The 12,361-nt window shown below is 43.6% G+C and overlaps 1 protein-coding gene across 1 annotated transcript in view; it reads right to left on the minus strand.

Annotated features, from left to right (window-relative positions):
• Positions 1-215: 215 nt before the first annotated feature.
• LOC137570529 (putative serine protease K12H4.7) overlaps positions 216-12,361 on the minus strand; it is an 83,736-nt gene continuing 71,590 nt past the window's right edge. Inside the window, exons 7-9 of the mRNA XM_068279222.1 lie at positions 9,110-9,200; positions 5,532-5,740; positions 216-744 (exon numbers count right to left, since the gene is read on the minus strand). Of these exons, the coding sequence (XP_068135323.1) occupies positions 635-744; positions 5,532-5,740; positions 9,110-9,200 (410 nt within the window). The 3' untranslated portion in view covers positions 216-634. The remainder of the gene's footprint in view (positions 745-5,531; positions 5,741-9,109; positions 9,201-12,361) is intronic.

Below are 12,361 nucleotides of genomic sequence, written 5' to 3' on the forward strand. Positions count from 1 at the left end.
TGTACTGCTACACATTTCTCTAGCATCTGGTCACTCCCACAATATTGGGCTACTTTCTGTGCTACTAGAGAGACAGTCATTCTGGAGATTTGCAAGTGGTCAGAATAAAGTGACTTGACTGTGTACTTCTCTTTCTAAAATTGGAATGACAGTCACAAGGACAATACAGATTACCGAAGCATACGGGAACAGAAGATGGAAAAACACACAAGGCGTTTTGCAAAAATAAAATTCCAAGTTTATTACTGACCTAACTAAAACAAAATTGTAGCCAGATTCAAAAACAAAAAGTTTATACAAACAGCAAAATATTGTCCCATGCGGTGTGGACATATTGACACAAAAATCATCCAAAACATTGAAAGCTGCCTGCAGGATATGTGGAGGCTTCAAGGCATTCCATTAAAGTGATATCTTCTTCTTATAAGCTAGTGTGTAGCTCTCCAGCTGTCTATAAACTACATCTCACAGCATGCTGACAGTAGGCCATGATGGCAGTTGTAGTTAAGTGACAGTTGGAGAACAAACACTAACTGCTATGTGCAAATGCTAATAGGCAGATCAACCTGGGGTTTAATGCTGTACAGTTAAAATTTACAAACAGGAAACTTAAAAGAGTAGAGCTTCCCATTGATTATAACTGTAGCCATTTGGTAAGCAGCTCATAGACTAGCTTTCTTACAGCTGGCAACACGAAAGGCTCTTCAGGTCGGGCAGGGTACATATCAGCACAGTGCGCAGCATCTAAAAAACAAAAACAAGTAGATTAGGAATGTCAACGCCCTAACACCAGGGTTCTGATGCACAAAACATAGGAGATATCTATGGTAGAGCTGATTCAGTTACAACAATCCCCAGCATTAACCTCCTAAAGACCATGTAATGCCAAAGGGTGTGAACATGGTGGCAGCCCCAGGACCGCCTAACGCCAATTGGCGTCAAGTCCTGGGGGCGGGGTTTTGCAGGAGTTCGCGAGCGCAGATTCGCACGCATCTCCGCTTGAATGACGGAGCTCCACTCCATCACCAGTCTCCCAGCGGCGATTGCCGTTAAGAGACTGTAAGACGGCAATTTACTGGGTACAGTGTTGCATTCCACGGCAGCTATGTACTGGGGACCGCCATGTGACACGGCTGTCCCCTTGGGGAGACAGAAGCGATCCGCCGATCATTGTCATAGGCTGGCAGGGGGAGGGTGGGATAGGAAAATAATAAAAAAATATGTTTATTTATTAAAAAAATATATATATTTCTAAAAATTAAATAAACAACCCTGGGAGTGATCAGAGCCCACCAACAGAAAATCTCTGTTGGTGGGCAGAAAAAGGGGAGGGGGGGGAGTCACTTGTGTGCTGAGTTGTATGACCCTGCAGCGAGGCCTTAAAGCTGCAGTGGCCTTAATTGCAAAAAAAATAGCCTGGTCACTAAGGGGGTGTAAGCCTAAGGTCCCCAAGTGGTTAAAGGAACACCAAGGTGATATGTGACATGATGAGATAGACATGTGCATGTACAGTGCCTAGCACACAAATGACTATGCTGTGTTCCTTATTTATTTCCTTACTTAAAAGAGTTAAAGATCAGGAATGTAAGTGGCAGTTTCTGTCCGGTCAGGACCTAGTTGGACTATAGCTCAATCCACACTAATAAGAAATTACAGTCATAAAATGCTTTTCAAGTAGAGAACTGGGTTTCTGAGAGCAGTAAAGAGATAAAAAGGGTCAATAGTATACAGGTTTTTAGCTCTGGCATACTTCAATTAATGTGTCTGAGCAGAGAAAATGAAATATTAAAATCTTAAAAAGTAGAGTTAAATATAAAATAATATTGTGGGATACCTAAAAAGACCAGGATAAATATTACTGTATATACTCGAGTATAAGCCTAACTTTTGGGCCAAAAAAGCGGCCCAAAAGTGGGGGGTCTCAGCATATACTAGAGTCACTACTCTTTGAGTAACCCCCATAGTGCCCCTACTATATGCACAGTGGTGCATAATCCGAGGGAGACCACACTCTTGACATTTCCATGGGAGGTCCCAGCTACCCTCATCTTGGAAGGCCTAGTTGTAGCCTTGGAAGGCATATGGGGACAGTGTCTACTGAGTGGTGAGAATCCTTGCATTCCTATATCAAGTTTTAGATACATGACTATGTGGCTCTGCATTCCTTGCTTTATCTTTATGCCAGCTTAAATTTTGCAACAGGAGTTCTTTGCATGTCCATCTCTATTGTAGGCCTATGTCCTTGCTTATTATGGCAATTTTCTAATATATGATTGTGGCCGGCCATGGCTATGAGTGATGGTGTTGTGGTGGTGGTTTTTGCCATCCCTGGCTTATACTCGCGTCAAATTTTCTTCCAGTTTTTTTAAGGTAAAAGTTGGGGGCTCGACATATACTCGGGTCGGCTTATATTCAAGTATATACGGTAGTTTTCTTGCCCATGCGAGAAAGAACTCGAACAAATTAAAAAAACAGTCTAAAGAAGAAGCGGTGTGATTTATTGTATTGTGCTAAAGACAGTGTAATGTCATGACCGTTTCTTTACAGTGAACCTTGTTGCATTGTGGGAAATAACTGTAGTTTTCAAATGCCAAGCAGTGGTGTAGGGCCTGCTGTCACAGCTGCCATGACCGGGCTTATGTGCTGGAGGGTCTCCATGTGTGCGGCTGCAGCAAATACTTTACTCACCGCCCGCCTCACGCCCAGACCCAAACACTACATCAAGTGCAGTTGCTGTCACTGTTCTCCTCCTGGCGCCGCCTCTACACCACCCACCAATGACACCAATGACCGCCCAGTCCGCCCCTTCAGATGGCACTTCACTAGGAAATCTTTGGCTCCTCCCCTCTTTCTCAAGTGAGCCACGGCCAGCAGAGACAGTGCATGTGTGCCTGCAGACTGCTGTGTGGTGTATTTGTCTCTCTCTGGCTTGGCTCGCCTGTCCCCTCCAGTTCTGTAGAGACTGTCTGTAGAGTAGAGACAGATAAAGACTCTACTTTTGGTAACTATCTGGCCTGGCCTTTTTTTCCTGATTCACCCCCACTGCACAGATTCACCCATGTGCACAAACAGGTGTAGTTCTACTCCCTAGGGCCCCTGCAGACAGAGCCTGACAGGTGATTTGCTCCTCTGCTAATACTGTGCTAGGACCATGGGGGACCACTATTCCCTTAGGGGGGAGGGGGGATAACTTAGATCGCTAGTAAATTGGCAGGGGGCCTATGTCCAAATTTGCATTGGGCACAGAGGTCTGTAGCTATGCCACTGCTGCCAAGCAACCAGTATCTCCCACTGTGCATATGCACATCTATATAAAAATCAACCGTTTAGCCTATCACATTGTTAGAGGGGTGTGATTATAGATAACGACAGTTGATGCCGCCTACTTTTTTTTCTTGTCTGCCAGTAGTAAAGATGATGATGTGCAGGCTCATTGTGGATTAAACAACATGAGCAAATTACATGGTGAATATCAGTCATTTCTTGATCTTTCTTCTATTTTACAATTTCTCTTTTTGCAATGTATTGATTTATTTTTTCCCCTTACTATTTAACCCTTCCTCAAGCTATAATAATAATTTAAAAAAATAGGTTTTGGCTGCAGTTACACTTTAATTACAATAAAAGAAGGAAACTGTGTCGGCATATATAAAACAGACAACTTGAATTTTGAATACAGGCGTCCAGTAAAAAGTGTTGTCAGTGAAGGTCTCCTGCCTGCACATTGATGCCTATTAATCTAATGCATGATAGAATCATAACAATGGACTGATCATTTTGTTGATACAACATGGCTGATGAAAGATAGAAAATGGCTTATAAGGCAGACGCTCTTACATTCCTCACATAGCATCCGAGGAGGCATGTAATCTGGTGGTGCAGAACCACATGGATTTCAGCAGAAAGGTGTATGAAGCCTTTCTAGGGAGACAAAGTGAGGATACTTTAGGTTTTGAATTGAAAGCAGAACTTGGGGACCCGCAGATATTATTACTAATTAGACAAACATTAGATCAGGACTTACTTGAAGAAAATAAACCATCTAAGCCCACTGTGGGGCAAAGGTCACTTATGTAAAAATAAATAGAAATACTGTATCTTAGCTGCACATGTACCCCGCTTGTAAGGGTGAGGCGATATTCCGTTTCAAAACAAATCTACCTGGGAAATCATGTCTTTATACTGTTTTTCACAGTCAATGTGTAACGTGCATCAAGTCAAACACCTGACAGGACTCTCAACGGTGCAGAAAAATCCACCTATCCATGTTTCCCCGAAAATAGGACAGTGTCGTATATTAATTTTTGCTCCAAAAGATGTGCTAGGGCTTATTTTCAGAGGATGTCTTATATTTCTATCAGGAAGTGTCTCTCAGCAGAACATTTCCTATTTCTTTGTACTGTGCTGTTCCTGGATATGAAGGTATGCTACTGTACTGATCAGGCACCTGCCCCTATTACCCCTGCACACAGCTGATAACCTTGCTGTGTTCCGGCATGAAAGGACTGCACCACTATGTTCTCGCCTTTTCCTTCTCTTCAACTTCTGTTAGGGCTTATATTTCAAGCATGCTTAAATTCCAGCTAGGGCTTATCTACATGTGGAACTAAAGAAGAACTCTCCCCAGCACCCCCCAGAGGAGTTGGTGGAGGTGAGGGTGGGTGTGCGTGTTGGTCTGTATTGCCTGGCATTGGTAATGGTGTCTCAGCTGTCTGCAGCCTTTGAGGGCACCATCATATTTCTGATCTGCAGCTTGCAGCTGGAACTTCTAGTCCCTCAACTTAACATACTTACTGAGAGAAGCAGAGACTCTAAAGTGAGTTTAAAATCTTGTTTTTACCTTTTATGTACAGCATTATGTCCAGGGCTGAAACACCGCATCCCTGCGGCAGGACGAGGGTTTTATACCCCCAAATCACAAGGTAAAAATCCACAACATTCTAGGTCGTGGATTTTGCTGCCCGGGGAGGCAGAGCTTTGAGCTGCAGCTCTGCCTCCATTAGTGTCAATCCCCGCTGATCTCCGCCTCTCCCCCGTCCCTCTCAGTGAAAGAAGGCTGAGAGGGGCGGGGAAAGGCAGCAATCAGCAGGGATTGACGCACGTAGAGGCAGAGCTACTGCAGAAAGCTCTGCCTCTTCCAGGAAGCGCTCCCCGATTTCAGCCCCAGGGATTTGGGGGGTATAAAACCCTCGTCCTGCCGGGATATGGCGGTTTAGCCCTGGACATAATGCTGTACATAAATAAAAGGTAAAAGCAAGGATTTAATCTCACTTCAGACTCTTTAAAGGGACACTTAAGCCAGGAATAAAAAATGAGTTTTACTTTCCTGGGACTTCTAAGAGCCCCCTGCAGCCGTCCCGTGCCCTAGCAGTCGCTCATGGAGCCTCCGGTCCCCCGCCGCCATCTAGTTTAGTTTTTGCTGACAGGGAGTCGGTGGGCTTTCTACGCCTGCGCAGATCCTTTGATGGCATACTACAAACATGAATAGCTTTATTTTTTTGTTTTTGTTAAAATGTTTTACAATACATTACCTTGCATTGGTATAGCAACAATGTCAGTGCCAAGGCTCGTATTAATCCCCAAAGCATGCCAAGGGTCAATCAAGCCATTTGGAAATACTATTCTGCTACTTTCAATGTTGAGTCCCCCATAATTTTCAACAGTTTGCTGAATGGCACCCGTAATCATTGCCAAATTAAATTCGTTGCCGTAGATGTCCGTGCATTGCTGGACATGATAGCTGCAAAAACACAAAAGCAAAACATGAATTATATACGTGATGAGACTAGAAGCATTTGTCAGCTTAAAGGACACCTGAAGAGAGAGGGGAATACGGAGGCTACCATATTTATTTCCTTTTAAACAATGCCAGTTACCTGGATGTCTTACTGATCCTTATGGCTGCAATAGTGTCATGCTTGTTCAGAGTCCATGACTAAATGTATTCTAGACAGAGGATCAACAGCAGGACAGCCAGGAGATTTGCATTGTTTAAAGGGAACCCAGGTTAGAGTGATATGGAGGCTGCCATTTTTATTTCCTTTTAAACAATACCAGTTGCCTGGCTGTCCTCCCGATCCTCTGCCTCTAATAATTTTAGCCATAGACCCTGAACAAGCATTATTATTATTTAGTATGCATACAATGCTGATCTCTTCCACAGCTCTGTAGAGAGTACATAGTCATGTCACTTAGCTGTCCCTCAGAGGAGATCACAATCTACCGGTAATCCCTACTATAGTCATATGTCTATTTATGTCTCATGTACATCAGACATGGGGAGAACATACAAACTCCATGTAGATGGGATTCAAACCAGGGACCCAATGCTGCAAGGCGAGAGCACTAACCACTACACCACCATGCTGCACAAAAAGCATGCAGATCAAATCAGGTTTTACTGGATTAGCCATATGCTTGTTCCAAGATTTTGACTTGGACACTATTTATGCCAGAAGATCAACAGGGCTGCCAGGTAACTGGCATTGTTTACAAGGTAATTAATATGGCAGCCTCCATATCCCTCTCACATCGGGTTACCTTTAAAAGCAAATAAATATGGCGGCCTACATATCCCTCTAGCTTAAGGTTTCCTTAAAGGGAACCAAGCTGAGGAGAAACATGGGAGATGCAACTGCTTACTTGTTTGTTAAAAAATCATTTTCCAGGCTGTCATTTTAGTTTTTGTATTACTTCGGTGACTGATATGAAAAATACAAGTAGCTGGCAAGGTTTTAGGTTACGCAGCCTGCATACTTATTCCATAGAACTAATAAAGCATGAATATATGCTTTTGTCCCTTGGAAAACAAGATGGCAATAGTGCCTTTCTGACCCGGACAAGTCTCATCCATGCCCTCATCTCCCACCTTGACTTTTGCAATGCCCTACTGTCAGGCCTCCCCTTGAACCACAATGCCCCTCTTCAAAAAAGTCATGAATGCAGAATCTAGACTCATCCATTCTTCCCACCGCTTTGCTTCCACATCACCCTTCTGTAAATATAGAATATTGGTAATGAACCAATATTCTACTACGGTCTAACCTAGCCTTACTTACACATGAGCCCGTCCATCTTGATGCCTAACCCTAACCCACCCCCACGCTGATGCCCTACACTAACTGACCCCTGTGCCGATGCCTAACCAACCTAACTGTCCCCCGCAGATGCCTACCTCCAACCAACCCTCCCATTACCGATGCCTAACCACCACCACTCCCCCCCCCCATGCCTAATCAACCGCACAAATGAACGGCTTCATTAGAGAACCATATGGGTACACAGATCTGTGGCAGTGTGAAAAAGTTGCCTAGGTAAACACAGAGTTGAAATCTGGTCCTTTTTGGACACTGCACAGCATTCAAAGTAAAAATACTATTTTCTTTGTTAGTAAATCACTCTATTCCTTTTCTCTGAAAGGTCACCAGTTTGACAGATAATAGCTATGCTGCATGAACAGATGTGTGCGTATATGCTTCTTGTGCTATGCATCTCCCATGCGGGAATAGTTTAGCTGAAGAGAAAGGACATTAAACATTTGTTTCCTGTAATTTTGGAAGGCCATCACATTAAAGAGAAGATGTGTACAAATCCAGATTGTACTGTACTGTGCTCTCACGATATAATCCTCCTTCATCTCTTTCATATGACCTTGTCACAGGCACCTGCATTGTCTAATAATAGCCAATTCAGCAGTTGAACGGCTTCACAGCCTCCTACACAGCACTGTACTTATAAAGCGTAATACAGTTTAACTTTCAAAATGTATAATTTAGTTTCCCATGTTCAATGCAATTAACAGAAAAATTGTACTAATTAGCATTGCACAAAGTTTTACATTTTGCAATAAACATATTAAAAATAGCTGTCTGGCTGGATCCTGTGGCTTAAATTCCTTTCGATAAGGCAGTGCAATTTTATTGGACAGACATTGATTTAGACTCGTCCTCCTGATCCATCATCATCCACATAGGACAGTTGGGAAGTTAGCTGGGAGGCGGCCATTAGCCAGTCTTTCCATATGAAAACAGATCACCTAAAAGCTTGTTCACACTGGAGTGGATGCAAAACAGAAACGGTAAGCGCATCCACTAGGCGGATGCGGTCTATCCGTTTTTGCATCTGATTGCAACAAAACTCTCAGTACACTCCGCATCCGCATTCCCGCTCACCTGTCCCGCCGATTGGTCTGTCCATATTCAGCTTGGAGGCCCGCAGAAGCATGGGGCTCTCCATAGGCTGCATCAGGCCAATTCTCCCTAGCAACAGGGAGAATTTTGATTGGTCCACCATGAACCAATGAGAATTCTCACTTGTTGCTGAGAATTCCCATTGGTCTTTTGCAGCCCAGTGGAGATCCCCATGCTTCTGCTGGCTACTGGGCTGTGTAGAAGGGACCGAGTGACTGCAATCGTCAATGGGACACTCAAGTTTTACGTCAGTTTAAAAATTACAACTCTCATATTGGAATATAGAGACAATTGAGGCCCCTTTAACACCTAATCAGTGCGGTGATCACGTGGCAGGGGAGCACGTCTCTGCATCATCACAAAAAGCAGTATTTATTTATATGACCCTGCGCCACAGTGCAGCAAAAGGGTCATATGCGTAGCGCCACCCCCTGCTCGGTGAGGTACTTCCTACTGGGCAGGAAGTATGTCACTGGGATTCCCATCAGTACTGGGGATATGTGCTCAAGACTGCAGCTGCAGAACTGATAATATGCTAACCTTTTAGCATCCCCTCTGTGTTCGGATAAACTCTCAAACATTTGTGTCCCAATAGAAGGCAGGTTAAAAACAAACCCTGGATCATTTCTGTTCCGATATTAGGAAACACTACTATTTCCAAACACACGGATATAACCGTACCCCTGCAAGCAAGCTGGCTCTTTCCAAAACCCAATCATTCTTTAGTGTTCCAGCAACATCACATGACAAACATGAAGGACTTCTATCTCTCACAGCAAAGATTAAAGTTAGCTCACACAAATATTCACACATAAGAAGGTTTTCAAGATTCCCATTCTTTTTTGCACTGGTTTTGTACAGCGGTGAGACGCCATCAGCACAGTGTGCACAGTGCTTTCTGTTCCAATTCATATTCTTACCTCAACGGAAATCCAGAGAAAGGCTGTGAGCTAGAATCGGAGGACTGGAAATATCCAAATTCTGTACATGTCTGGTACATCCATTGCCTGCCTAGAAGAAATTGAAAGACAAGTTGACAAATAATTTGTGTATTTTAGTGGCTATCCAAACAACAAAACATTTGTAAAGTACTTTTCTCCCACAGGATCCAAAGCACATAAGCTTGTCTCAGATCAGAACATAGTTTAGGTTTGTGATATGTCACAGGGGAAAAGTTATGTGATCATACATGCAAGACTAAACAGATGGCTTTTCAGTTTTGACTTAATCGCCTCCAAGGTTGGTGCTTTCTTGATGGAGTGTAGCAAGGTGTTCCAAAGGGTAAGGGCAGCATGACAGAAGGCTCTGGCTTCAAAGGTTTTGAGATGGACTCTTGTTATTGGATCCTGTTGATCTGAGGTTGTGGAAGGTGTGATGCAGTTGCAACAATTCCTTCAGGTATCCATGGCCTAGGCCATGTAGATAGGTCTGCTGCAAGGTTTTACATGTTGCTCAGGTGTAGTAAAACACACGGGAAAAAACTTCCTGCTTTAGTATACGATCGTGACCAGCATATCAGAGCATTAGAAATCTATCACTGGACCATTACTTCTCAGCGACACTTAGGGCTTGATTCACTAAAGGGTGCCAAGTGACGCCAGTGAAAAGCCCCTTAGCACGTGCAAAGGCACTTTGCACGCGCTAATACATGCGCAAAAGTTTGCTCGTGCAAAGTTTAAGCGCTGCGCGGTGCAAGCGAAATGCCGCACCGGTGTGCACGAAACGACGCACCGTCCGGTGCTAAATAGCCGAATAAGCTACTTAACATGCAAACTGTGCGACATTTCGCGCAACGCACACCGCTAAACTTTGTGCGCGATCAGTAACAGCTTTAGATGTGCAAACTACTTAACACCCTATGTCACAGACCGCTAGGCCGGTCTGCGGATGGGGTAAATCGATCAGCGTCAGAAATCCTCTTACACGGTCATTTGTTCATCACGAAGGGTAACCCGCGTTTGCAATTTGATGAACTGACTCGCGAAGGGAGCGTTCTGATACCAACCGAATCACTCCACACACATACAATTCAAAGATCTGCCACCAAGCGAGTTACACAGCCCGCTACTGTAATTTTACTAGGACTTCGAGAACGCTCTATTAACCCTTAGCAGTATGCAGGAACCTGGGTCAGATCGTTATATCTGGGCCGGGTTCTCGCATACGGGTTATAAAGGTGTATACTTCTATTAAACACAGGGTAGCGAGTTCAGGAGAATAGGTACGATTGTGTATGTTCAGCAACAGGTCATAACTGATTTTTAAACGTTTAATAACACAAATGCATTACATACAGTTATATACACCTATTAACATATAAAACACAGAGCTTAAAAATAAAAGGAATAAAATCAGAAAGTTCTTACTTAGTTAGCTGAGCAGTTCATTTGAAGCATGAAGAAAATAGTCCAGTTTAAAAGTAGGCATTCAGGTTAAAGTCTTTGTACACAACATGCGCCTGGTTCTCCTTGAGCACATGTCTGGACTTCCCTAGTCGATGTAAATTGAAGAACAGGGAGGAGTTCCTTGCAAACGCTTTTTACTGACCAGAGTTTTGGGGCGGTCACTACCTGGAAAGTAGGTGTGTTTGAGGCAGGGTTACCTCCTGGCAGTCAGGTTGCCACCCACAGACTTGGAGCAAGGAATGTACCAATTATTAATAATTTGTGTAATTCCGCCCCAGATGGGTGCATCGCAAATCCGAGACCATATTCATAAGCAGCATGCGACTCTGTATTAAATGAGACTATACACGCCTAGTCTGTCGAATTTGCTCTACGCAGGCCGGATAAAGTGGTCTCTCTATTGATTCCTGATAGCCAGAAAATTATAAATCATGTGAGTGATAGAACTGATTTCTGGGTATCAGGAAATGTGTTTGTTGTCTTTCTGTGCCAAACCCATCTTGAATTATTAATAAAGTAAATGTTCCCATTGTGTGAAGCTATAAGCTTGGAGGGAAATTTGAAGTTCAACCAGTTTGAGCTGGTTTGGTGGAACATGAGCTGTGTGACCAAATGGCTGCTCCCCAGGTGGTCTGGCCACTTGTGAATTCTTTCCTGACCTGAACAGGATGTGGGGGAGGGCTGTACTCCTGCCATGCTCTCAGAAGAAGAGCAAAGAAAGGCATTTTTTTTATTCTACCCAGGGCTGACAGTAACTGTGTGGGGCCATACGAAAATCGTTGGCGTTTACGCGCACGACTTTCCGTAATGTTCTTCACATCTCTCCCCTACCAGACGGACGCACAGAGTGGGTCTGCATGACCCGCTCTACGCGGCGCTTAGCTACTGAACGGGTTCTCGACTTCTTATCTGACTGCCCGTTAGACAACTCACCAGAAGCATAAGGCCTCATGGTCCGGTGTGTCCCAGTGTCCGCTTTGCCATCATCGTCAATAGATATGTTTTTTTCAGACAGATTTGGGGACATTAGTAAATTTGCTCAGTCATTTTTACCTTTTCTTGAAGGGAACCAATAAAATTATTTAAAATAAACACATGATGTACCTGCAAATAAATATTACATACTTGCCTCACCATTAATTTCTCTCAGAAGCTCACCATTTGCTTCTAACAATGATTCCTTCCAGTTCTGACAAGATTTTGTCAGAACTGAAATATAGCAGTTGCTGTCAGTTACAACTGAAAGGACAACTTATGTGCAAGGTAATTTCCTTATTTGTATACACAAACAACACACAGCGCTTAGGATAATCATCCAATACCAATATGGTTTACCAAAAATTAAATTGAATATAAATTAAATCAATATGATTAGAAATGAACTGGCCAATGTGGTATTTATATTCCTGGGTACAAAGAGAAAAAAAGAGAGAAGAACGTCCTGGGAATAGTGACCAAATAGCATCCAAGTGTCCTAGTTCTAAAGTCCTAGAAATGAAAAAGGTGCGCTGCTGTTCCTAGGAATGAGCCAATTCCTCCTTTCAAACATTCACTCTAAATCAGCTAAGCGCTTCCTTTATCTGCCATGTGACCTTCTTCTTCAATGTGCAACCAAGATCAGCTACACCTCCACCAGGGACACCCTGTGTGATCCAAACTCACCAAAGATGGTGGGCCATGTATTACAGTGGCCTTTCGCACTTCTGGGGCATTAACAGGCTCCCCACGCCCTCGAGCTCTCCTCTTCTCAAAACACCATCAGCTCAG

The sequence above is a fragment of the Hyperolius riggenbachi genome, chromosome 4 (assembly GCF_040937935.1).
Source record: "Hyperolius riggenbachi isolate aHypRig1 chromosome 4, aHypRig1.pri, whole genome shotgun sequence".
Classification (NCBI taxonomy): domain Eukaryota; kingdom Metazoa; phylum Chordata; class Amphibia; order Anura; family Hyperoliidae; genus Hyperolius; species Hyperolius riggenbachi.